This window comes from Stenella coeruleoalba (genome assembly GCF_951394435.1).
Source record: "Stenella coeruleoalba genome assembly, chromosome: 1".
Classification (NCBI taxonomy): domain Eukaryota; kingdom Metazoa; phylum Chordata; class Mammalia; order Artiodactyla; family Delphinidae; genus Stenella; species Stenella coeruleoalba.
Window position 1 is genome coordinate 124,987,351 of NC_137169.1, and position 26,657 is coordinate 125,014,007.

A 26,657-nucleotide genomic window follows, 5' to 3' on the forward strand; every position below is an offset into this window, starting at 1 on the left:
GTGACCCACCCACCTCTGGAAACTGTCTTTTCCCAAAAGGGCTGTGTTTCCATCCCACATGCTCTTCTAGAACCTTGCCACGGTGCACATCAGGAGGTGGGGTCTGTGTCCCCTTTCCTTGAAACTGGGTGGGGCTTTGAGACTGTCAGCAGAGCACGAGGGGTGGGGTGGGGGTGGAGTTCTGTTCTGCACCTTCTGAGGCTGGTTGGCAAAAGGCCAGACAGCTTCCTCCTGGCTTCCTCTCTCCCAGGACGCTTGCCCTCGTGGCCCCGCCTGGCCGCCTGGCGAGCTTACACGTGGGGGTCCCCGCTAACAGTCCAGCCGCCAGCCAGCACCAGCTGCCGGCCACGTGAGCAGGAAAGTCACGATGACCCCAGCTAGCCATCACCTGACTGCATCACATGTACGGTCTGAGGAAGAGCTGTGCAGCTGAGCTCATAAACCCCAGAACCACGAGACAGAAAAGGGAGTGACGGCTGCAGTTCAAGCTACTGAGCTTGGGGCGACTCGTTACGCAGCAGCAGGTACCAGTCTGTCCACTTCCGTGTGGTCCCGCTCGTCAGCGTGCGCAGTAGCTCAGGTAAATCTGTCCCGGATTCCTGCAGGGGAGCCTCCCTCCTGAGCCCCCAGTGCTCTTTGCTGTGCCGGCCTCCTGCACCCCGTCCAGCGCCCGCATGTCCCCTGGCCCTGGGAGGCCCCGAGTCTACAGCCCAGTGCTTGGCACAGAGGGGGTGCTTCTCGGAGGACGGGGAAGACGATCCCGGGGAGACAGGAGGGCCCTGAGCCAAACAAGCTTCCACTACCTTCAAAGGCCTTTTTCTCTGACCAGCGTCCCAGGACTTTTGGCTTCTCTGCTAGGAGCCTAGGATGTCTCAAGTGAGAGTCAAAAAAAATTTAAGTAGCAAATGACCCCAGTGGACAAAGGATGAAGGGCTGCTTAAGCTAGGAGGTCCCTGAGAGTGTGATTCACAAATTGGCCGGCAGGTGGCAGTCTCGCTCCTGGTTCTTACCCTGCAAACTGGAATGAACGCTTTGGTGCTGGAATTCGTAAAACATAAAAAAACAAAGTAAAGCCAAGCACCTCTCCAGGCTAGGCGCGTGTGAGCTACGAAGGAGACGGAGCCACAGCCCTGCCCTCTGCGGCCGTCCTATAAAGAGTAAACTCTGTCTCTTGAGCTCATCTTTGGATTGCCGTCCAGCCCTTTCTTCTGTCTCGGGGTCCCATTTCATACGATTGACCCTGATGGACCAGAGGCGTCAAAGCTCTTGCCTAAAGTTTGGTTATTTTCAAGCTACTCACTGCTTACACCTCTGCTGTCTGGCCGGATGACCACAGGGAAGTTGGAGGGTCCTCGACAGGAGGACAGGGAACGGATCAGAAGCAGAGGAGGCAGGTCTGCCGGAGAGACTGCCCGGCCACGCTTCTCCCCGGAGCTGCCAGGCCCCGGGCCCTCCTTTGCCGTCTCCCGGTGCCTCCTGTCTCCCTGCCCACACCGGCCTGGTGTGGACGCAGGCTGCTGAGAGGGAAGCAGCCTCACAAGGCCATCGGGCCAGGGGGCGGGGTAGGGGAAGTGGTGGATTTAACTGAAAGTTATACAGCCTGTTTCACAACACCCTGAGGACCCAGCCGCGGGCCTCCCCCTGAGGAATTTCTGAATCACCTTCCAAGCTCCCTGGAACATTCCTTGTGGTTCACAGTGTAAAGGGCAGCTTGAAGATGGGAACACGTTTCCCTGTTGGAGCCCCCATAGTACCCTCGTTCCTCTCCAGGTGGATTTCCCCCTTTCTTTCTTCCAAGCATTTTATCCTCCTGACGTTTACACATGGACTTTCCTGCCCTTTCTTTTATCTTTGGCCATCAGGCTTATTTCTCCTGCAGACCCCGAGAGGCTCTGGGACTCCTCCTCGGGAAACATGAAGACAGGGACTGAGGGTCCCGGTCAGGAATGCGGGGCCATCCCTCAGCCCCCTGTCACAGCCTCAGCACTGCACAGCCAGATCTGATCCAGGGAGATCCAGTGAGATCCAGGCAGATCCAGGGAGATCCCGGGAGACCCCCCGGGAGATCCAGGCAGATCAATCCTGGGAAGAGCCTTAGAGCCACCCCAGGCCCCTTGCTGGGCTTGTCAGTCCAGGGTCCACAGAGGCTGGCAGGACACCCTTTCCAAGAACCTCTGTTTCTCTTACTGTAAATAATTTTCAACATTATCTTCTTATTAAAACAAACACAGGCATCTGTGAAGGAGAACGTGAAATTTAAACAAACTTTATAATAAAACCAAAGACTTCAGGGCCCTGGGAGCGACGGATCCCGCCAGCCCTCGAGCTCCTGGGAGCAGCGCGTCCCCTCTCTGCTGGCAGGGGCACCTCCGCGGGAAGCTTTGCGAGTGCGGAGCTGGTCCCAGCCCTCATTGCACACACGAGGAAAGCCGGGGTCTGGGTCACGGTCACACGGTCACCGAGCTGGTTACCGCCCAGTATCACCTACGTGCAAAAGAGGTGAAAACAGCCCTACAGCCTTCAGCCACTGGGGAGAGTAAGGGGGGCTGCTGGAAAGACCCCCATGGGCAGCTGGTGCTCGGCACTTGTTTGTTAGTATTGATATCATTTATTCTCAGTCTTGTCGGGACGTAATAGACATAGGGCACTGTAGAAGTTGAAGGTGTGCAGCATAATGACTTGCCTCACATACATCATTATCAGGATAAATTCAGTGACCATCCGTCATCTCGTATAGCTAGAATAGTAAAGAAATAGAAAACTTTTCTCCTTGTGATGAGAACTCTTAGGATTTACTCCCTTGACAGGTTTCCTGTAACGGACAGCAGCATTCACTGTCACGTTGTACGTTACGTCCCTAATACTTATCATCTTCTACTGTAAGTTGGTACCCTTTGGCTGCCTTTATCCAATTCCCCTCCCACCACCCCCTGCCTCTGGTACCCACAAATCTGATCTCTTTATCAGTTTTTTGGGTTGTTTTTCGAATCACGATGGACCGACAGCCCTGTTAGCTCCTGGTGCACGACACAGCGATTTGATATTTCTCTGCATCTCAAAATCCTCCCCGTGATCTGTCTGGTTGTCATGAATATTATTTATTTATTTGGCCATGCTGGGCGGCATGCGGGATCTTAGTTCCCCGACCAGGGATTGAACCGGGCCCTCGGCGGTGACGGTGTGGAGCCCTAAGCACTGGACGGCCAGGGAATTCCCCATATTATTATTTTAAACGCTTGGTGACGAGCTGAGACTCACAATACAAATTCAGCCCTGCTTCCTTCAGAGTGTCTTGGCCCTGATGATCCAAGGGCTTTGCTCTTTCTTGGGTGTCCGTCTCAGGCTGTGAAACGGCCGTGACCACCCCCAGGCATGTGGACAACGTGTTCATCTGCGTCTTTCCTCCTCGACCCACACGTTTCCTGTGCGCCCGGGCAGCTCCCGGCAGAAGCTCAGCCCTGCAAGCGCTCACTTTCTCCGGGAAAACTTCCTGACCCTGTGCTCCCCCCCGGAGAAGAATAAAGCATGCAGGGCGATCACATGGCCTGGCTTGCCTGGGACAGTCCTGCTGCCCCAGTGTCGTGTGGACACACCCCTGTGCTCTCCACTCAGCAGCCGCCCAGGAGGCAGGGCTCAGGACACAGCCACCAGTTTATGAGCTGCTCCAAGAGCCTCCGGGAGAATCCAGGCGTGACTGCCTTTTCCTGGACCTTCCCTAAGGATGTTTCACAGCACAGGTTGGCTGTCCTCCCTGGGGAAATCCATCAGCAGCCCCATCGCCCAGACAGGACAAACCCAGACCAAAGAAGGACAGGCACGAGTCTGCCTTTTTGTAAGATCTTGGGCAAGACTCCAAGGCTCCTCTCTCCGGGGTCCAGGGAACTGAAGGGAGACGGGATACCCGCGAGCCCACTACCTCTGCACAGCGAGCCCGTGGCCTCTGACGCCAATGTCGTTCGGCAACGTCACGGGCCTGTTGATTTATCGCGCGCGTGGCGCGGGGGTGACCGGGAATCCTTCTGGGTTCTGCTCTTACATCTTGGCTGGGTCAGATGAGAACGGCCACCCAATCTGCGAGAAATCCCGGTCGGTGCTCCCAATCTTGGGGGACCCTGTTTGTCTGGACAGCCCGGCCCAAGGAAACATGTTTCTTAGGGTAGAAAGTAAGAAAAGCCTAGATAACTATAATACTCCATTTTCTGGTTTATGAGATGCTCGACTTTACTCCTGGAAGAGTTGGTTCAGCCACCTGGGGCTTTAAATGAAGCCTGTGAGGGTCTGAGGCCTTGATACCTGTCCAGCCTGGAAGACGTGGCAGCTGCATCTGTGGGTGACCTGGGGGAGGGGCGACCGGCTGCCCAGCAGACCTGCCCCCAGTTCACTGCCTTGGGCAGAAGGACGCTTCCTTCTCACAGAGACGCTGGAGCCCAAGAGAGCAGCAGAGGATGACACACAGACAGGTGCACAGCGGACACAATCACAGCGAAAAGGACACCCAGGATCTGGGCAGGCCCTGCTCCGTCTGCATCTGCATTCAGTGCAAATGAGGTAATTCAACCTGGAGAACGAAAGGGAGTTTCCTTTTGACTTAGATATGCAGTGAACAAGCTACAAAAACTGCAAAGTAGAAGGAAGTGCTTTGTCTCCCGAGGCTCTCCCAGTCCTGGGAGCACCAGTGTCTCAGATTTTCATGATCCTCCGGGTCCAGACCCACAAGGCCCAGAGGGCAGTGCGCCTTGACTGGGGCGGGCAGGACCGCAGGGGGAGAGGATGGTACCTTCCTTTAAAGCCTGGCGCTCTCTGCTCCCCACCGGGCCCTCCTGGCCAGGCGCCCCCGGGAGCTCCTTCTCTCTCCAGAGCACTGGGTTTCTGAGCTGTACCTGCGTCCAGGAAGGAGGTGTGAGCCTCTCCGCCCTCTGAGATGCCGGCAGCGGGCTTGCAGGAAGGGCTGGGAGGTGGCGAGGGCAGCCCACCCACCCGCAGCTGCCCCTGGGCAGCGTGGCGAGGCCCAGACAAAAGCCCAGCTGAAGCGCCCACTCCTCAGAGCTGCTGTTTGGGGGTCGGAGGGGGGCTCCTTCTTTGGATAGCAGGGGAGATTGGGGCAAGCTGAGGGGACAGAGCTGTTTGGGGGGGTTACACTCATGGAAGGGCACTGCTGAAGGCTTACTAGGCCTATACAATCTGTTCCCCCCCGCCTCCCCCCCACCAAAAAAACCCCACTTCCGTCTGGATTATACCCCCTTCACAGATGCGGAACCTGAGGCCTGGGGGCGGGGACTAGCTAGTACACGGAAGGGGCGGGCTCAGAGCTTGGCCTGTCTTACCCGGCGCCCCCGTGACACCTGCCACCAGGACACCAAACGCGAGACCACCTCCCGTCCCCCCACACTTCCTCTTGTGTCAGAAGTTTATCAGGAGTCCTATCTCTTGGATCACGTGTGTCTCCACCCTCGTATTAGGCTGCCGGGAAGCCCTGAGAAGTTCCGGGCACGTGTGAGCCGCTGCTTCCCCCGCGGCGGGGCGCACCGGGGGTCCCCAGGGCGCAGCCGGGACGCCTCGGCCTGGGGGCCGCGCTGCGGGACTGCGCCGTGACATCAGCGCCGGTGCGGTGACATCGGCGCCGGTGTGGTGCAGTGTGCAAAGCCCACTGGTTGGCGTGGCCCGGACACGCCCTCCCCGAGCGGAACAAAACGCCGCGCGGGCCGGGCGCGCCCAGCCCCGCTTCCAGAGCGCTGCCGTGCCGGTCGCCCGCCCACCGTCCGCCAACCGCCGCGCGCCCAGCCGCCGCCAGGTGAGTGCGCCCCGGCCCCGCCGCGCGCAGGGCGCCCCCGGCCTTCCGGCCCCGCCGCCTCCCGGGAAGCTGCGAGGAGGGTCGCAAGGAAAAGGGGCGGCCGGGGCCGGCGCGGGCCGCGGAGCGGGGAGAAGTGGCGGCGGTTGGTTCTCTTTCCAGGAGGCGCGGGACTCCTCCCCACCCCGGGCTCCCGGGATACAAAGGGTCCCCACGTGCCCCTGACCCGGGACGGCCAGTTTCCCCACCACCTGCAGGTCCCGCGGCGGGACAATCGGCGATTCTGCGCGCGCACTGAGCTCATTGTACAGCTGGGGATGAGGGCGGCCGTGCCACCCCCCGCCTGCCCCCTGGACAGCGTGCCGAGGGCAGGGTGGGGGAACATCTAGGTTCAGGGACCGCCTGGGGCAGCTGTGCCCCGAGCCCAGGTGTGAGTTTCACCCTTAGGAAAGGACCAGATGGCAGCCGTCCCCGGTCACCCCCCCGCCACGTTCACACCCCCCCCTCGCCCCTTGTCTTGGCGCTGCGTGGGCACCATCACCCCAGCCTGAAGGAAGCCACAGTGTTCGGTGGCCTCGGTCCCTGAGGGCCGGGGAGCAGGAAGGGGCTGCTACCAGCACACTTGAAGCGCGCTGCAATATGTTACCCAGCAAGCCCCCTCGAGGCAGGCGTCGGATCTGCTCTCACAGGCCGCAGAATGCCATGCGAACGCCTGTCCCATTTGCTGTGCTCTAATCGAGACCTGGGTGTAGGCGGGAGGGTGCGTGGGCTCAGCCCTTCCCCGGAGGCCTGGGCTCCGGCCACCACCCCTGCTCCTGGGCGCGGATGGATGGGCAGACCCCTCCCAGCTGCGAGGGCTTCACCTGGGGATCCCGTCCCAGCGGCTCCGGGAGGTCCAGCGGGCTCTCTGACTGACCCTGAATGCCCAGCCGACCGGGGACAGGGGGCTTCGCCTCTCACGCTCAGCTTCTTTGCGGGGCGGTACGGAGAGGGCACGACACAGGCCCGGAGCCCAGAGGGGCCAACTACTGCCTTGTCCCTGGGCCTCTCCCCAGCCTTTCCCCTGCCCACCCCCCCACCCCAGAAGCTGAGGCGGCTGGAGGAGCTGGCCGCCCCTCTGTCAGCTCAGCGTGCAGGCTGGGGTGTCCCGGTGGGATCTGGGCACTGGGTGTTGTGCCCCTGCTGCTTCTCACTTGCAGCCTCCTGCTGCTCATGGGGGGCTCGGGCTCTCTCCAGAGAGACTGTCCTTGTGGCTGGATCCAGCCCTGTACTGCCCACAGCCTCCCAGGGAATGGCCCCGTCCCGCGGGGAGGAAATCCGGGCGGGGGACAGGCAGGCGGGGAAGGAAGTTTATCCTGCAGAGGGTGTGCTGTGGGCCAGGGAGGGGGAGGGGCCGCACTGCCTCTGTGGAGGATCCGAGGGGTGAGGGACGCAGAGGCGAGACTGAAGAGCGGCGCCTGTGCTGCGGCACTGCTAACAGAACGTGAAGCGCGGCAGGGCCGCGGCCTTTGCCTCTGGGCCGTCCTGCACTGGCCTTCCCAGCCCACGTGTTTTCTTTTCTCAAGTCAAACGTTTGCCTGCTGGTGAGCTGGTGAGCCCTCCCTGTCTGGGAATGTAGTGTCGGCACTTGGGGGGCGAGCGGTAAATATTTGGTGAATGAAGCGGGTAGGAGTGGGCGGCTCGCGGAGCTGCGCTACCGGACACGTGTGAACCTTGCAAACGGGCACTCCGGTGCTCGCCGGTGCCCCTGTGCGTGGGCTTGAGGCCCAGGTCAGGGAGGAGAGGGACGGTCTCTATTTACTCTGGGTCTCCTGGTGGGAAGGCAAACTGGGAAGGCTTTTCTGCGAGGCTGCTGGAATTTAGATATTTCTGTAAGCTGGCTTATTGTGAAAAGTCGGCTTGAAGAGGACAGAGGAATCCTGCATTGAACATTTTGAGGTGCTGGTGAGAATAAAGGTCACCGGTTGCCACCACGCGGGCGTTCTGGCAAGTAAGAACTGGACAAGCGTCAGAGCTGGCCCTTCCCAGAGAGCACAGTAGGCAGATGTCTGTGCTTGTTGGGCCCCAGGGACTGGCCTGTATCCGCCATGTGTGTGTTATCTGGGACAGTCTGTGAGGTGGGGCGGACGCTCCCCATTTTACAGACGAAGAAACTGAGGCTCAGAGGTGATGAGTAACTTGCTTGGGGTTGCAGCTGCCATTCAGACACAGGCAGACTCCTTGCAAACCCACGCCCAGTCATTTGCGTTACCAAGAGCTTTATGGTGGCTCATAAACTACTTAAGGAAGATGTGGCTTCGCAGAGTGAACGCGGATGGAGTCCCGTTAGAACGCACGACCTCTAGGTCTTCCCTTTGCCGCATGGATGGAGAGGAGGAGGGGGCCCTTCTGGAAGTCGGGGCCTGGGTCCCAGGTGATACGTTTTCACCAGGTCTGATGCGTGTTTGAATTTTGGTGCCAGGTGTGCAGGAAAGAAAGGAAGCCTGGGAAAGAGCCTGCTTGAGGAAAAGACACACACACACACACACGCACAGTGGAGCTGGGGGTGAGTCGGGGAGGTGCTGGGTACCTGCTGGAGCAGCTGTGCTGCGGTTTCCTGTGGGCAGGAATTTCTGTGGTGGTGATGGGGCCGCACTACGCAGCTACCCAGGAATTTGTCTGACGTCAACACTGAGTGATTCCCATGTATGGTAAGGAGTGTAAACACCGAGGCAGCTAGCATTTCCACCTCTTCCCAGGGGCCGGGAGGCACTGTCTGATTCCTGCAGCGACAGTGGATCACAGGCTCAGCCCCCACCCCACCCACCAACCCGGCAAGCACACCCTCCTCTGCAGTGCCCCCCCCCCGGCTGTCTATACAGGAGCCGCGGGGGCAGGGGCTTCCCGAGACGTCAGTTGCAAACAGCCTGTTTTATGAGGTCTAAGGGCTCGTGGGTTTTGGTTTTGCTTTTTAAAGATGAATCCAGGAAGATCGTTCAGACCTTTCCAGCATGGGTAACCAGTTGTTACTAAGGTGACATCGTTCCAGATAAAAGCAAAGACACTTACCTGTTGGTCAGCCTGTGAGACCTTGTTATGATATAGGACTTCCTGTGACAGTCTGGAAATACTTAAAATGAATTCTAGACCCCCATTTCTACCTTGGTTGACCTTTGGACTTCTGAACCCGGGGGGTGGAACGCTCTGTTATACGAGGCGCTGGGGGGCACGCACCAGCCCAGCCCACTGCCCCACGAGGGCCTCGGGGCCTGGACTTGAAAAGACAGAACTCGGAGAGGGAGGGAGAGAGGGAGCCAGGTGACTGTCGAGTTTTGGGAACCGTGGGGTCTGGAGGGATCACAGCGCAGCGGTGCCGGCCGGCTTCTCCCAGAGGCTGAGTCACGTGCAGGGTCCCCAAGAAGTCCCGTGGAGCTCAGGCCGGGCTTGTATCGCATGTTGGCCCTTCGTCACCTCAGCAGTGACCGTTCCTTTCAAGGCAGGACTGTTTGCCAGGCTCTCAGATGGTACCTCTAAGACCTGGGCTCTGAACCCTGAGCGGCGGGGTGCCCCCGCCCCCTGCCTTGGCTCCCTCCTGACGTCGGTGCGGGGAGGAAGGGGCTGAACAGCGAGGTGGAAAGGGTGACAGCTCCCCTGTGTACCTGGCTGGGTACCACACAGCCAGGTGATTCTAAGTAGGCAGGCACCTGACTGCGTGGGTGGGGACCTCAACTCTGTGCCCAGAGGTCACCCTTTGGCCCTGGGGGGCAAGCGGATTTGGAACGGGAGAGGTGGGGATTTTCCACTGGGGAAATGAAGCCATGGCATGGATTGTCGAGTCAAACCGCTGATCTGAGGAGAGGAGGCCTTCCCTCAGACGCTGGGAGCCAGCGGTTGGGGGTGCAGCGTCTCTGAGATGGCTTCTGAAACCTGAAACCTGACCACACCGGGCCGTCGCCTCAGGCCGACTTTCACAAGATGTGGGGTGAACGTGGGAGTCTTGCCCTGTGTCCGCTTCTCCCTCTGCTGCCCTGCGAGCCCCGTCTTGGGTCTCTGCTCTTGAGACAGAGGATCTGATGAGACGGCTGCCCAGGAAGGAGGGGGCAGCCCGCCGAGCCTGTCACTCGTCGGAAGAGTTCAGTCCTGGGCTTCTCGCTTCCGACCGGCCCTGGATCCTGACATTTCCGGCAAATAGCTTCCCGGGTACTTCCAGCCATTCAGCAGAAAATTGAAGGCTGGTTGTCTATCGAGATTGTCGACATGTGAAGTGGGAGGAACCAGAGCTCTCTGGAGGAACCCACTGCAAACCCAGAGGGGCTGATGTGGTCACAGGGACAGCAAAGCTTCTTGGTCCCCCAGAGCAGAAGACAAAAGAGTTAAGACAAGTCTCTGCTTGCATCTGGGGTGCGGGGGTGACTACACCCCAAGGAAGGGCAGGGCACTCGTCCCTAAGTCAGGGATTCCGGGTCCCTGTTTGGCGTTGCTACTTCTCAGGCCTTGCTGCTCCCAGATGCGGCCTGGCTGGGGAGGGGAGCGGACATCCCGCCCTGCGGGTGGTCGCCAGGAGGGCGCCCTAACAGCACACCAGGCCCTGGGCCATCGCTTGATAATTTCTTTCCTGATCCTCAGAACAACTTAAGGGGTCAGTGGATGGTCCGATTTAGAGACACAACCACATCAAAGCTCAGACAGGGAAGTCGCTTGATCGTTCAGCTGGGAAGGGATGAATCCAGGTCCCTTTCTCCTGACCTCTGAACTGAGCCGCCTGAACTCTGACCCAGAGAACATCTCCTCCCCGTCGGCTGCAGGGCCTCTGTCCTCAGAACTGAGCAGGCAGCTGAGAAGGAGCTGGGCATCCCTATAGGAGCTCCAGAAGGTCTGAGAAACAGTTTCCTTTTAAGGCAGTTGGGCCTCCTGTCCGCGGAGTCCGGCTGATGAGAAGACGGGGCTGGTGGGAAGGAGGCGGCCGGGGCTCCCCCAGCTGAGACTCCCCCCGCCCACCCGCAGATCCCTCGGAGGGATCCTCACGTGGGCGGGGGGAGGGGAACCTGTCCAAGGCGCCGGGCCCTGTCCCTTCTCTGGGCTCCCGAAGGGGACCCCCACCAAGTGGCCTGGCTGAGGAGTGGCCCAGCCGGGAGGCGCCCCAGGCAGATTTCGCCCATCCTGCCCTGCCCCTGGTTCCCTGGGCCCTGCTGGCTGTGGGCCCCTGACCCGGAGCCAGGGAGAACAAGGGCGGTCTGTTGGATATGTGGGTCTCCACGAGGGAGAAGGGCTTTTGTGTCGGGAACAAAACACTGCTGGGAACAGCTCCCCACCACGTGGTCGGGGAAGCCTCCTCCCTTAGGGAGGAGCCTCCCTAGGGGCTGGAGGACGTCCCCTGTGGGTTCAGGGGGTGGAAAGCAAGGTGAGGATGGAGCCCGGGCGTCCTGGACGCCCCCCGAGTGCAGCCCCCTGAATACGATGGTACCAGCACAGTGACTGGGTGGCTGGACCCGGCTGGGTCCCAGTTCTGCTTCCTACAGCCTGGTGACCGCAGGGGACTGGCCTGGCCTCCCCAGCCCTGTGTCTTCATGTGTGTCACGGGCGTGTCTCCAGCCCCAGGTCACCAGGAGAAGTGGATGGTGTTTGCACACTGCCCGGCACACAGTAGGTCAGCAGACTCAGGGCAGGCTCTCTGCCGGGTGCCGCGGGCAGGGGTTTGGGGGTTGCGTCTGGTCACCTCGTCGGAGAAGCCGCATGGCTCCGTGTGAACCAGAACCTCTCCCAGGGCTCCCTGCCCAGTGGCCGTCCCGGCGCCGCCCCGCAGGGACTGGAGTCGCCAGGTGGCTCAGGGGTCTGGGCTCTGCCCTGAGCACCTCCCTGGGGTCGCTCGGTGCAGCGGTGCCTGCCTGATTAGAACGGGGCTCTGCAGCGAGGGCGAGGGCGGCGTGGGGGACGGTTAGGCGGGCAGTACCGACCTTTCTTCTCCCACCCGACTGTCCTTCCTGGTTTGCAGCGCCCAGCTCTGGCTCAGCAGGGCAGAGGGGCCAGAGGAATGGCGGGGCCTCAGAGGCTGGGGATGGGGCTGGCCCTGGGGCTCCAGGAGCTCGAGCGATCCTGTCCTCTGGGGGTGTGGGATGTGCGGAAGCCTGATGACCTGTGGACGGTGCAGAGCCCGGAGGGGAAGGCTGGCCCTGTGCAGGTCAACGGCCAGTCCAGACCCATGTGGGTGAGGACGATGGGCCTCCGCCCTGCCCAGAGGGCTTCCACATGCCTTGCCCCAGGCTGGGGCAATTAAATCACCAACCCTGAGGATGTGTGAGGGGCGGGCGGTATAGCACGAGACAGAGCTGGGAAGGTACTCGGGGAGGCTCTCTGGGTGAGGAGTGAGCGTCCCCTTCTGTGCCAAGAAGGTGTGGGGTGGGGGGCGGGGGGTGGCTAGGAAGGGGATTCCAGAAGGAGGGTGGCAGGAATTGTCCTCTCTGGGGATGCATTCAGGTGTAGGGTAACTGGCTTAAACAGCAGGGGAGCTTCTTAGTTTGTTTAACTGGAGAATCCGGAGACTAGTCAGCGAGGTGTCTGGCCTTGTTCTGTGGCTCAGTGATGTCAGGGCGGCTCCCTTCCCTGCTGTCAGCTTCCTCCTGGGACGGCTGGTCCCCCTTGGAACCACAGCCCCGGAGCCCATTGCTCCCCCTTCTCACTCAGGGGAAGGGGGCTTGCTTCCAGGACGTTCTCTCTGAAGATCAAGATGTTTTCTTCTCCGGAGTCCCCAGAACTCCCTTCTGTCTCCTTGGCCTGAAATGCGTAGCTGGCCCATCCCCAACCGGTAACCCGGGCTGGTCAGCTTGGGTCCAGGCCATGCGCGCTGGCTGAAAAGCAGGGCGGTTCCCGAGCAGAAGGGGACTGGAGCGTGGTGCTCCCTCCCAGGGGGCCGTGGGCCAGCTGAGTGAAGGTGAGTGGGGAGAGGCCCGGAGAGGCAGGGCTGTCAGGGTTTGGGGTGAGCAGGTGAAGGGGGCACAGAGCAGGTGCGGCCGGGAGAGGAGAACTGCTCCCCGTTCTAGGGTTTGGGATAAGATTCCTCAGTGCTGGAGAGAATGGCTGGGGTTCCAGCAGCAAAAAATGGACAAGTCGGGAAAAAGAACAAGTTAGAGAGGAAGGGTAATGAGTTCAGGTGGCTCGTGTTGAAATCGAGGTGCTCATGGACCATCCAGGTGGAGGTTATCCCGTGGAACCGGGTGTACGAGCCTGGGCTCGGGGCAGAGGTCAAGGTCAGCGATGAATGGAAGTCCTTGGCAGGGGTGACCTCGGGTGCAGTGGGACCAAAGGAGACGTGGGGGGAGAGAGGGACCAGGGTGGGGCCAGAGGAACCCCAGCTTTCAGGAAATGGGAGGACAGAGCAGAGGCAGTGAAGTGGACTGACTGGTCCACTCCGGCAAAGCCTTGCTGGAGATTCCTACGGTTCCAAAAATATTCCAGCCTCGGAAGCTGGCGTCACCAACACCCCTTCCCCACGTGGAGCCTGCTCTCGTCCCTCACGTACCCACGGAGCATTGTGAGGGCCTCGGGCTCTGCAGAGCTGGATGGAGGGCATGGACCAGCTGTGGCTCTCAGTATTAGGGGAGCCGATTTATTGAACACCTGTATGAACACCTGTGTGTCAGGTGCACACACCTGTACAAACACGTGTGTGCAGGGGACTTGGTAGTGAACCTCGACTGGACCTTCTTCTTGAGCGGAGGCCTGTGTCCACTGTCCGGTGGGGCGGGGTGGGGGGGAGAAATTTTCCTCCACCCTTCGAGCTTCTTCTGACTGGAAAAAAATTAAATTGACACGAGACAGATGAACAGGAGAAAATCAAAGTTCAAGAACATGTCTACATGGGAGAGACCCAGGAAACCTGAGTAACTCCCCAAAGTGGCTGAAACCCTCCCCTTAAATATCATCTTCCGCTAAAGACAAAAGAGGAAGTTGGGGGTCGTGGAAGGCGATTTACCTGGAGATGGAAAAGCAAATGCTCGGTGAGCGAGTGTTTGCTGAGCCAGCAGACACGATGGGACAGAGCGGACTCTGGTCTCCAGGCCCTGCCGACCCTCCCAGCACACCCGGCCCGTGTTCTTTGCAGAGATCTCTGGCGATAGCTCTGTTTGGGGAACAGGCCCTCTATCGAAATTCTTTTAGGCAGTTGGAGGAAGGTCAGTTTCTTCCTGAGTCTGTTGGGCCTTGATTGTTTTCGGCTTGAAATAATCTGCAGGACAGAGAGACGTTTCGGGATGGCAAGTTTTGTCCCCATCACCCATCTTGTACCCGCAGTCGCCAGCGCCCCCCATAGAGCCCCCCCCACCCCAGCCCCGTGCGCTTCTGTCCAAAGAACTGGAAGGGTCGCCGTCCCCCGGCAGCCAGGCATCTGTTGAGAGTGGTTGAGATGGGCCTTCCCTGATCTCGGGCTCTGCGGGCATCTGTGTCTGTGCCGCTTGGGCTCTGACCTGCAGGGTCGCCTCCCCTGTGCCTTGGATTCCTGCACTAATAATCGTCACCGCACACTCAGCACGTGCCAGGCACGGACGCGCCGTGTCTCACTGCATCCCCGGAAATGATCCGTGAGGTAGCTTTTGCTTTTATCCCCGTTTTACAGATGTGGAAATCAAGGTTTAGAAAGACCAGCTACCTTGTTCAAGGTACACACAGCCAGTGAGTGGCAGGGTCAGGACTGGACCAAACCCGTCTGGCATCAGGACCCCAGCTCAGAACCAATACCTAGAGCATCGCAATGTTGTCCCAGGCCGCCTCCTTCGGACTCACCTGGGTGCTTGTTAAAAATTCACGTTCTTGGGGCTTCCCTGGTGGCACAGTGGTTGAGAGTCCGCCTGCCGATGCAGGGGACACGGGTTCGCGCCCCGGTCCGGGAAGATCCCACATGCTGTGGAGCGGCTGGGCCCGTGAGCCATGGCCGCTGGGCCTGCGCGTCCGGAGCCTGTGCTCCGCAGCGGGAGGGGCCACAACAGTGAGAGGCCCGCGTACCGCAAAAAAAAAAAAAAAAAAAATTCACGTTTTTGTACCTCATCCTCAGAGGTCATGATTCATCGGGTCAGAGTTGGCGCTGGAAAATCTGATTTTGCAAAAGGCCCCCACCTCCCCCATTCTAATGGACTCGTAACTGGGCCCTATGTGCCTACCTCCTGGTTTAAAAAAGAATGGTTTTATTTGTGAGTTGTATCTTATATACAAAAGAGTGCATAAAACCTGCATATGTGTGGTTCAAAGAATAATTACAAAGGGAGCCTCTGTGTGATAACCACACGTGGCTGGTGCCTTAGCAGACCCCTTGGTGGCCCCCGTTTTCTCTCTTTGAGGTAACGAATCTAAGACAGTAGTTTGTGATACTCATTGCCTTGCTTTTCTTTATAACTTTCCCACCCATGGGTCCCTCCCTTGACGATAGAATTTTGCCTGCTTGCAGGCCTGACACAGATAATTTGTGTTTTATGAGTTCTAGCTTATCTGCTTCTTTTGCTCCAAATTCATCTTTGTGAGATTCATCCCTGCGGACGCACGTAGCAGATGGTTCGTTGTTACTGCCGTTATGGCCTGTATCTTGTGCTTGTTGTGTATCCTTTAGAATGCCGGGCACGGGGCTGAAAACACACCGGTTGCTCAGCGATTACCTGTGGGCTCTGGGGTGGGAAGCCCCCAGGTTGCCGTTCTGCCCCCCCCCCCAGCTTCCCCCTCGACCTCTGTCCCTGGCCTTTCTGTTGTGGGCCATCTGTGTCTCCATCTCCCCGGGGGAATTAATTCCCGTTTCCGCGTCCACTTTCAGAATGCCGAACTGGGGAGGAGGTAAGAAGTGTGGGGTGTGCCAGAAGACGGTGTACTTCGCTGAAGAGGTTCAGTGCGAAGGCAGCAGCTTCCACAAATCCTGCTTCCTGTGCAGTGAGTACGCACCCCTCCCAGGCCCTGCTGTTGCCATGGGGACCGGATGGGGCAGTCAACACCCCGGGAACTGGCCCCACGGGAGGTAAACAGCTCGACTTTTGGCTGGCACGCAGCTGGGCGGGGAAGCACTTCAGGGCCTCTTTGTTCCTCAGAAGCTGTTTTCTAAGGGGAGGGCGTGAGCTGGCCTGAGCCGGAGGGGTGGCGGAGGCGCAGGGGCTGAGTGCCGAGCAGGGAAGACTCGGCGGGGGAAACTTCCCGCTCACTCTGTCTTCTTTCTCTCCCTGCCACAATCCTGGCATTTAAGAGGAAGACACTTTTAGCCCAAAGTTTCATCAGGCTTTGGACCCAGATGACCCCTTGTTAAATGGCAACAGGAATCACAGATGCAGAGGACGAACTAGTGGGGAGGGGGAGGGCAAGAGAGGGGAAGGGGATTACGAGGTCCAAACGACGATGTATAAAAAAAATAAGCCACAAGGATGTATTATACAGCACAGGGAATAGAGCCAGTATTTTATAACAGCTATAAGCGAATAACTTTAAAAGTGGTGAATCACTATGGTGTACGCTTGAAACTTAAATAATCCTGTACAGCAACTATATTTCAATTAAAAAAACATTTTGTCGAGGCAGCGGAGGCAGCAGCCTCAGGGGAAGCTGCGTCTAGGGAGGAGCTGGGCTCCCCCCCCCCCCCGCCACCCCCCGCCCCTGCAGCCCGAGGCCTTTCCCCGCACTTCCCATCCCCGCCTGGAGCTGGGCTCTCACCCTGCACCCCCACCCCTGCAGCCCCGAGGCCTTTCCCTGCACCTCCCATCCCCACCTGACAGTCTGGGGTAAGAGGAAGGTGAGCTGGAGGAATTTGGTCCTGACAGCCGGACCCAGACCGGCTGCTGCAATCACAACCTGGATGAACAGGAAGCCAGGCAGTGGCCGCCATCCATCCGGGAGCCGTCGGGTGGTCCGGGGGACGCAGGGCATGCAGAGGCCGTGGTGCTGCACTGGCCATGGCCTGGGCCGGGCAGCCTTTCAGAGCTCCCGGCCCAGGAAGTGGCGGATGGAGGGAGCCTCCCCATTTTCCTGAGTGACGGGGTTCATAGCGACAGAGCCGAGGTTCTGGGTTAGAAGAGGTGACCTGCGTTCTCCAAGGCCCAGGCAGAGGGGGAGGCAGGGAATTGGGGGGTTAAGCTCTAGGTTTCAGAACCAGTTGGTCAGGGTTTGGATGTGCATTCTGTTTTTGTTCTCTGCGTGGTGATGGGCAGGTTACAGGGGGGATAACAACACCTACCTCATGGCGGCGGGGGGGATGGGGGTATGAGAACGAACAGGGAAGGGGTTCGGAAAACAAACAAAGCAGTTGGAGCAGTTGTGAGTGTTCAGTAAATGATAGCAGCTCCCCGACACACACACACACACACACACACACACACACACACACACACCACACACACATACACACGTGTACATGCTCACGTAGACACACACACACACACACACACACACACACACACACACACACACACACACACACACACACACACACACACACACACACACACGGCCCTGGTGTGGCTCAAGGACCCCTCAACAGCGGCTGACATCCCAGCCTGTCTGGGAGGTCTGGGAATCGGGCCCGCGCCCCCGCCTTCACACGAGCAGAGTCGGGAGAACTTGGCCGCCTTGCTTCCAGGAGCTCGTGGTCCAGAGCAGGGTCCAGACAGGCCGAGGGCCGCCAGCTCCCTGGGTGAGCATCAGATCCCACCTGCTGTGGGCGGAGCAGCCAGAAGCCCCGCCCAACACAGCCACACCCTCCGGCCGCAGAGACTGATCGAGGGCCGCCGGTGGCCAACAAGCTTGGGTGGGGCCTTTGGCGTCCAGCCCGGAGGAGGCCGCCACCGGTGGCGTCCTGTAATCAGCGATTCCCTGCACTCAGGACTTTGTGAGCTGCTTAGTTTTTTCAGAGGGAATAAGAGGCTTTGGCCCTGGCCTGGGAGAGGGTCCAGACTGCCGGCCCCAAGGACCCCTCTCTGCCCTCAAATGTTGCTTTAATCATGGACTGAAACGGGCCAGCCGGGCGGGGAGGCCTGCAGGCCTGCCTGTGGAGGAGTGGCCGCTGGCCGGGCGGTCCAGGGAAGCCAGGAATGCGGGGCGCGGGGGGTGGTACAGGAAGGAACGGGCAGGCCTGGGGCAGGGGTGGGGTGCAGAGGACCAGAGACAGTTGTGGGAGGTCAGGCTGGGGAGCGGGGCGGGGAGGTCTGCTGCAGGACTACTGTAGCAGCTACAGGGCAGCCTCCCGTGTCTCTGGGGTCTCCGGCTGCGGCCGAGTTCCTGGGCACTGGAGCTAGAGGACGTCCCCAGTCTGAGCATCTTCACAACCTGCTGATTCTCGGGGCCTAGAGCAGCATCGGGCGTGCAGGTGTGTTTACGAGTGGGACGAGGGTCACTTCTTTTTCAGTGCCGTGGGCCTAAGTGTCCAGCTGGAATCAAGAATGCAGAATCACCCTCAGAATCAGGGGACCTTCACTCCAGAGGCAGAGGAAGGCCAGCAGGGTGTGGGCCTGGGTGGCATCAGGGACCTCAGCCCCTTGCTGGCCAGGCCTGGGTGAGTCCCCGAGAGAAGGTCCTCTGACCGTCCTGGTGCTTGCCTCTGGTTCCTACTCAGGTTGGCATCCACGATCCCTTTCCTGGGGCCTGGGCTACGCAGGACGCTGCCCTAGACGGCTGGGGAGAGCAGCCTCCTCCCTGGGCTCGGCGCACAGGGTACAGCCTGGTGGTCTGAGGAGGGGCCGCCAGTCCCCATCCGCAGGCATCCGCAGGCAAGAGGGCTCGGCTCTGCGGGGACCTGCCCCGAGGCTGCTGCTTCTCCGAGCTGTAACGGCTCCCACCTGGGGCACGTCAGCCCTGTGGGAAAGCAGAGCAGGTCTGGCCTCTCCCCGAGGTGGCAGCTGCTGGAACTGGGCTGCTCCCCAGAACCCGGAGCACCGGGGCACTCTCAGAGCCCTGCACGCCCCCAGCACCAGCATCGCTCACCCGCAGGCTGTGGTCCCTCGCCCGGCCCACCCGAAAGGGCTTCTGGGCTGGCAGGGAAGAATCAGGCCTGAAGGTCAGGCTGGGCTCCGGCCGGGCCCTGCTTCGGCTGGTTCTATGAGCTGGAACTGTGCTGTGGGCCTTGGTTTTCCTTCCAGAAACAGAGAATTACTGTCTTGGGGTGGGGTAAGGGGGCCCTGGCCTCTCACCTGGGGCTGCCTCTACCCTGTGGCGTCTGGAGTACATTTTCCCAGCAAATGCACACAACCAACCCGTACTTAAGTTTTTCTGTTTGGTTTTTGCTTAACATGGTTTGGTAGAAATTGATTCAGGCCTTCCTTCAGAATTCCCCTTAGTGGAGTTTCTGGAGGAGTCTGCAGGTGCCCAGACTGGACCGGGGTGGAGGCCAGAGGCCAGGGCCTCTGGGACAACGAGGCAGAGCGGAAGCGGCAGCGAGGTCGGGGTGTCCCCCTATAGAGGCTGGGGCTCAGGTAGGGGGCCGTCTGGAGGGCTCAGTCGTAGACCCTGGAGTCTCCTCTGGGCTGAGCCCCTGGGTCTCCTGCTGGCAAGGTCGCTCTGAGGAGACCTCCGTTCCTCTCGCCCTTCTGTCTCACTTGCTGCCTCCCCTCTGGTCTTGGAATTTCCAGGTCCGCTCGGGTCTTACGGGAAGCAATTCCAGGCCAACTTCCCACCCTAGAAGGAATGTTGGAGCCCCACCCCCTGCTGTTCCCGGGAGCCAAGCCCTAGGGAGGCGGTGGGAAGATCCATATTTGGGTCGCCCGAGTGCCGTAAGGACGTGGGGATCTCGGGCAGGACCAGAGGGTCCTTATTTAGTCTGAAATCTCAAACCTGAGCCCTGGGGGCAGAGAGCCGGCCTTTAAAGGCAAGGGGACGGCTGGGAATTCCCCGGTGGTCCAGTGGTTAGGACTTGGTGCCTTTACTGCCAAGGGCTCAGGTTCAGTGCCTGGTCAGGGAAGTAAGATCCCATAAACCACACAGCGGCGCGGGGGGGGGGGAATCTGAAGGCGAGGGGATGGCAAGCTGGCCAGAGCTGAGCGGAGCGCCTCTGCAGGGAGGAGATGCCGGCTCCTCCAGGGCTTCCCGGGAATCCATCTTCAGAAGCACGTGTTTGAGGATGTGGTCCAGGTGGACAGACTGAATCCCAAGTCTGAGGACCTTCGTGGGACCCAATTAGAATCATAGGCCAAGGCCTAAGGAAGCAGGGGAAGTCGGGTCTCTTGAGAGAAGGACTTGGGGGTTGGAAGCCGATGATATTTGGAGGCCTGGCCCCCCGCCTTGTGTTCCCACGGCACTAACTCTGTATCACACTATAGGAGCAGCGGACTTTTATGATGCCCTACTGTGCACAGGGTACTGTGCTAAGTACTCCCCGGGTGAGGGCTCATTTAATTCTCACAGCCACCTTTTGGGGGAAGGCTGTCATCCGCATCTACCAGGGGACACGAGGGCTGGGAAGGGGCAGGGAGAGAGATTGGGCTCTAGGCAGCTGACTCTACATGACCCTGGGCTCCGGACTGTTTTACTCTGGGTCGCTGGACACTGCCCTGCTCTGAGAGCCACAGGAAGATACAGGCGGCCCGCAGGCTTTCCAGTTTATCCCATTCCAGTCTCTTAACCTTGGAGTCAGGAAGTTCTTCCCAGCATCTGACCTCAGTCCCTCCCGTGGCAAAGTGATCCGGAGATTAGAAATTGCAGATCTTGCTGTCGCATTGAGCACATCCTGCATCTCATTTCAAAGCCCGCCATGCAGGGGGCTTAATAAATACGGCCCTTCCCCTCTGGGAGCATCACTTCCCCGCAGCCCTGCCCCCAAGACTGTAGGGGTGTCCCTTCTGGATCCCGTCGCTGGAGGCAGGAAAGCCCCGCCTTTCTTCCTTCCTTTCTTTTTTTCCTCTTCTGTCAGGACACGTGATCGCTCTGTCAAGAGCAGAGTGAAGGTCCAGCAGGCTTCCTGGGGCTTGGGGTCAGTCTAGGCTCTCGGCTACTGAACCCAGGGACTTCTGAGGGTGCAGAGGACCAAGGAAGGCCCATGCGGTTCCTGGTGGGGGGCGGCTCGGCCAGCATCCTTAGACCCCCTCCTCTCTCCTCCCAGCTCCCTGGCCATCCTGACCCCTGTCACCAGGCTTCTGAAAGATCGGGATATTACGTGTGCGGAGTCCCAGAGAGCGTCGGCTCTCGGGGTGCTTGCAGCGAACCGACTCCCCGTACCCTCTTTCCTCTGCAGTGGTCTGCAAGAAGAATCTGGACAGCACCACTGTGGCCGTGCACGGCGAGGAGATTTACTGCAAATCCTGCTATGGCAAGAAGTACGGGCCCAAGGGCTACGGCTACGGGCAGGGCGCGGGCACGCTGAGCACGGACAGGGGGGAGTCGCTCGGCATCAAGCATGAGGAGTGAGTACGCCCCTCCCAGGTGGAGAAGCACCTACTGTGTGTCAGGCCAGTCAGAGGAGCAGGGGTCCAGCAGGGAATGAAACAGGCCAGGCTCTTCCCTATACGGCGGAGCCGCAGCCCATATTTTCATGGGCGTCAGAGCTGGGAGGGGCCCTAGGAATTCCTGGGTCCCGTCTCTTCTTTCCACAGATGAGAAAACCCAGCCATTCTCGGTGACTTGCTGGGGGCCCTACAGGCAGTGAGTGTCCGAGCCAGACCAGCTTGCACCCCTGCTCACGGGGGCGTCAGTTCCCTTCCCTGGAATCACGGGGTGTCACTAGGTCCCCAGCACCCACTGACCACTGACCTGCTGTGAGTGGAGGTGCTGGCGGTCAGCCTGCCAGCTCCTTGGCCCTGGGGGTGGGGGGGATGCACGGAAGTGATGGATGAGTTCCCACATTTCGGCCAAGGTCACTGCCCCAGTGGGGGTGACTGGTCCACAGATTTCTCCTGGAAAGACTCTTACAATCGGCAGGCCGAAGGAGTCGGGGACAGAGGAGGGCAATTCCTAGTAAACGAGGTGTTCTGGGACTCCAGTGTTTCAGCTGGGGGGCTGAGCAAAATCTGACGTGCCGGCGAGAGTAACACTGTGCCCGCCCTTGGTGTGTCCATCTGTAAAGTGGGAGGTGACCCCACAGGACCTGGCAGCCGCGGCCTTGTAACAGGCTGGGCCAGGTGGAGGCGGGGTGGTACCCACACGGTGCCAGACCCCCGCCTGTACTGCTGCCTGTATGTCATGTCACCGCACGTCCTTCCCCACGCAGGGGCCCCAGCCACAGGCCCACCACCAACCCCAATGCGGCCAAGTTCGCCCAGAAGATTGGTGGCTCTGAGCGCTGCCCGCGGTGCAGCCAGGCTGTCTACGCCGCCGAGAAGGTGATTGGTGCTGGGAAGGTAAGGAGGCTGCTGGGCCAGGGTGGGTGTGGGGATGCGGGCCGGCCAAGCCCCTTCCTGAAGCACGGCTTCCGGAGCTCTGCGAGTGCGACCCTAGCTTTGCTCAGCCAGCCCGAGCCGTGGGCTGCAACTCCCTCCCTTCGTTTCAAAGCCCACCGTGAAGGGGAAACCTTTGTCCCCGTGTTGCTTGTCCCCTGTGGCTTCTGGTCTCCAGGGCGCTGAATCCCTCCCCGCTCGAGCGTAACAGGCTCACCCCTGGTGGAAATGATTTTTAAGCGCCTACGGGCACTTCCTAGGGAGCTGCCAATCTATGGGTCTCTCTAGAATCAGGGGCCGCAGACCTCTCAGGGTGCGTGGACACAAGCCCTGAAAAGAACATGCAAACGTTTGTGGGATCCTGTCTCTCCCTGGGAAGGCGATCCACAGCGTGCGTCAGATTTTCAAGATTTGTGATCCAGAAATGTTAAGAACCACTTGAAAATCCACGTACATCCTGTGTCAGAGGATGTGGACTCAGAAACCCACCCATGTCCCCGCAGGGCGGAGCTTCCCAAGGTTCAGGCCTGTCACGGCCTCCTGGGAGGCGATCTTTTCTAACTGCCTCGCCTGCCCTTCCCCCTCGGTATTCCGATAGTAGCCGCCCAGGTCACCGAAGCACAGTGGGGTCCCCTCCCTCAGAGAGGCTGTGGGCAGGGGTCGGGATTTGCAGCCTGGGACCAGCAGTCGGGGACCACTGAAGGGACATATTCAGGATGGGTGCCCAGAGCGGGTTTCTGGACCTTCACACGAGGCTCGGCTGGGCTCACACGGTCAGCTGTGCGGCCACGGGGCCTGGAGCCTGTCTGCAGCTTCTCTGGACCTGCGTCTTGGCCTCCAAGGCTTTTCAACCTTGAGGAGGGGCCGGGGGGGGGGGCGGGTGGACGGGGAACTCACGCGTAGGACAAGTCTAGACCCAGCACTGGTGCCTGCTGGGGGGCTGGGGGCGCCAGGGTCTGGAGGCAGGAGGCAACATGCGCGGGTCTGGCCGTCAGGAAGCCCGAGGGCAGGCAGTTTCCTTTCTCATCTCCACCCCAGGCACGGGCAGCCGTTCGAGGGAGTCTCTTTGCCCTTAAAAGGCCTTGTTTTGTCCCGTCTGCTGCTGCTGGCCTCTGGCTTTCCCGGTTCTGCAGAGCTGTCAGCCCGCTTGGCTGTGCTGCCGGAGCTGACAGCTGATCCGGGCTTGGCAGGCCCCCGCCAGGGGTGCAGCCCCAGGCCACCTTCCCTGGGGAGGCTGCTGGCTGTGCTGCCTCTGAGCTCCTCGTAGCAGCACGAGGGGCTTCTGTGGCCCCCCAGGGAACGAAGCTCCTTGGCCTTTCCCTGCGGGTTCAGCGTAGCTCGTGGACCCTTTCTCCTTCCAGTGGTGCCGGGCGCCTCCTCTGTGCCAGGCCCCTGCCCCGCTGCGCCACCCCTCCTGCCGCGGTGACGGCCTTTGGCCAAACCAGGCACCTGTTCTAGGATCCAGAGGCCTGGCGGATCATGAAAGCCCGCCCTGTGGCCAGGCTGCATCTGTCTGGTCCTCACATCCGGCTGCGAGGGCGGCAGCGGTCTCCCCGTGAGGGGTGAGGAGGCCGTGCACCTGGAGGTGATGCCAGGGCGGGTCCGGAGCCCTCGCCCGCTCCAGTGGTCCCGGGCAGGATGGTCCGGATGAGGCTGGGCCGGCCCTGACGGTGGGAGCTGGGGAGCGGCTGCCTTGGTGGTGGTCCCACCCCTGGCCTGCTGCCCCTGCCCACCCAGCACTTTCTCCAGGAGGTGGGGTTAGGGTCCCTCCAGCAGTGGACTGGTCGGCCTTCACGAGTGCTTTCATCACGTCTAGGGGAATGGCTGGGATCAGTACTAACTGCTTCCTTCCCTCCCCAGTCCTGGCATAAGTCCTGCTTCCGGTGCGCTAAGTGTGGCAAAGGCCTCGAGTCCACCACCCTGGCCGACAAGGATGGCGAGATTTACTGCAAAGGTGGGTGGCCCCTCCCCCACGTCTTCCCTTCCTGGGGGTCTTAGGGGCAGAGGGCCGAAGGCCTTGCTAGATGTCGGCCCCTTCCGGGCCTCGGAGTCCATTCCAGAGCGTCTAGTGCGACACTTTCCCGTTAGCACTGAGGGGGAGCCTGGGGGAGGAAGTGACTTGGCCAGAGTCACGGGCAGATCGGGGCAGGCTGGGGCAGAGCCTGGGCTCCAGGCTCCCGGCCCAGAGCTCTGACAGCAGATGACGCTTCTCCCGGGATTTCAGACACAGGGGAATGGCCACACCGTGGAGCCGGGGACCTCCTCGCTGTTGGAGTTGACGGGGAGGGCGCAGCGCTGGTGGGCTTCGCTGCTCCAGGGGCCCGGCCAGGCGCTGCGGTTGTGGGAGGGCCGGGAGGTGTGGCCGGGGGCGTTCTCACCCCTCTGCTCTCTCTGCAGGATGCTATGCCAAAAACTTCGGGCCCAAGGGCTTCGGCTTTGGGCAGGGAGCCGGGGCTCTGGTCCACTCTGAATGAGCCTGCCCGTCGCGTGCCCACGCCTGTGCTTCTCATCACCACCCCTTCCTGGCAGCCTCACGACCTCCACGATTCGTCCTCCCTTCAGCCCTGCCCGCGTCACTAAGGACTTGAACTGGGGTGTCTGGCTCCCTTTGCTTCGGGCGTCTGCCGGAGGCCGCACCCCTCCAAGGTGCTCCCTCCGCCTGGGACCTGCCGCCCATCACTAGCAGGAGGCCTTGGGGTTCTGGGTCTCTCCCGGCCCTGCCCCACCCCGCAGACCCCTGTCCTCAGCCTCGTAGCTACATGTCCGTCATCAGCGGAGCCCAGCGGGCGGGGAGCGGGACTGGGTGGGGTGGGAAAGGCTGTGCTTCTTGTCGGGGAGAGGGGCTCCCTGGAGTCCCTCAGAGCCGGCCTGGGGAGTCCCAGCTTGGGAGTTCCTGGGGGACACACAGGCAGGCACACACCACAGGGGCCGCCTGCCCTGCTCGGCCTGGTGCCTTTGAGACTGGGGGCAGGTGTCTCCCCACTCGGGCGGAGAGCAAGCCAGGCCTAAGGGCCCCAGAGTCAGGATGTGGTCTGGCCTCCCCAGGCTCGTGCTCCCTGTGGGACGGGGACCCTAATGAAACACTCCAGCATCGCTGCACTGTCAGAGGCCCAAACCCCAGCCCTGGGTCCTGAGGCTGCGGCTCTGTCCTTAGCACGCCTGCCTGACCCTCAGACGTGGAGGGAGGTACACGCGGCCTGTCTTCACCTGGACACCCTTCTCCTGCCCCCAGCCTTCTCCAGCGACCCCTCTCTGGGCACGCCACCCACCCCTTCCGAGCCCCCAGGTCCAAAGCAGCAGGAGGGCGGGGAGGGGCCAGGCCCTCCTGGGGCGGAGCGGGGCTGCCCTCTGGACCGCGGGCTGCAGCGCGGGCTCCACTCAAGCTCATTCCGCACCAGTCAATAAAGCTGTCAGAACAGAACTCTGGCGCCCTGTCCTGCTCTGGACCCCCGTGGGGCTGGGCTGGGACTTGATGGGAGCCACCGCAAGTTAGCAGGAGGTCTGGTGGGAAGAAAGTGGCCGCTTCCTGCTGTGCTGGGGCTGCTTCCTCCCTGGCGTCCGATGTAACTGAACCCGCTGTCCCGGAGTGACCCGACCAGCCCAATCCTGCTGCCACATCTGGGGGTGGGAACCGTGTGGGCTTGGAATTTGAGGGGCTCAGCAAGGCCCCCAAACTGTGCTGAGAACTTTTCCCAGCTTGGAAAGTCACAGAGTGAGAGGGAAACTCAGCCAGAGGAATGTGCATGTCAAACCCAGAAAGCTGACTTCTGCCCAGGAGGCAGGCAGTGAGGTGAGGGCTGGGAGTCCAAGATCAGGTCCAAGCTCGCTGTCGTCGGGCAGGGCCCGCTGCCTGGCTCACAGACGGCCGTCTTCTCACTGTGTCCCCCTCCCCCCGACCCCGTGGCGGGAGGAGCTGGAGAGAGTTTCCAGGAGTCGCTAATCCCACTCATGGGGGCTCCACCCTCCTGACCTGATCACCTCCCAGAGGACCCAGCTCCAAATACCATTACCTGGGGATCAGGTTTTAACACATGAATATGAGGGGTGGGGAGGACAGCTTTCAGTCAATAGTGCAAAATTCACTCACTCCGACCCAATAGCCCCAAAGTCTTAACTCTCCTTCCAGAGACTTCAAGTCTCACGCGGTGTTGCGTACACTGGACGTGGGAGAAACCCCAGGTCTGAGGCGTCCTGAGGCAAATTCCTCTTCAGCTGTGAATCTGTGAATGATGTGTGTTCTGTGCTTCCAAGGTACAAAGGTGGGACACACAGAGGATAGACATGCCCGTTCCAATAGGGAGAAATAGGAAAGAAGAAAGGAGTGCCAGAACCAAGTAATTCCCAAACCGAATGGGGCAAGTTCCACTAGACCACAAACCTCGAGACCAGTCCTCGGCCCTCTGGCCCCACCGTCGGGGGGCGGCTCCTGGTGGCCCCCTCACCGGAACCCTGGGGTGGGGGTGGGCCTCGCACTTGTTTTTAAAAATGGAAGTCTTTTTTTTTAAAACGTTATTAGTTCTTTCATTTATTTATTTTTAATTTATTTACTTATTTATTTTTGGCTGCGTTGGGTCTTC

At 60.3% G+C, this 26,657-nt stretch overlaps 1 protein-coding gene across 4 annotated transcripts; it reads left to right on the plus strand.

Moving 5' to 3' along the window:
- Nucleotides 1-442: 442 nt before the first annotated feature.
- Nucleotides 443-25,501, plus strand: CSRP1 (cysteine and glycine rich protein 1). Of its 4 annotated transcripts, none has more exons than XM_079916320.1 (6): nt 443-580; nt 15,558-15,670; nt 20,943-21,111; nt 21,915-22,044; nt 23,941-24,034; nt 24,478-25,501. In XM_079916320.1, the coding sequence occupies exons 2-6, from the start codon at nt 15,559-15,561 to the stop codon at nt 24,552-24,554; spliced, it is 582 nt and encodes a 193-aa protein (XP_079772446.1). In that variant the 5' UTR covers nt 443-580; nt 15,558; the 3' UTR covers nt 24,555-25,501. The 4 variants fall into 4 exon arrangements, with proteins under 4 accessions (XP_079772446.1, XP_079772445.1, XP_079772448.1 ...); XM_079916319.1 differs by lacking the exon at nt 443-580 and adding an exon at nt 5,500-5,791; XM_079916322.1 differs by lacking the exon at nt 443-580 and adding an exon at nt 7,245-7,371.
- The last annotated feature ends 1,156 nt before the right edge of the window (nt 25,502-26,657 follow it).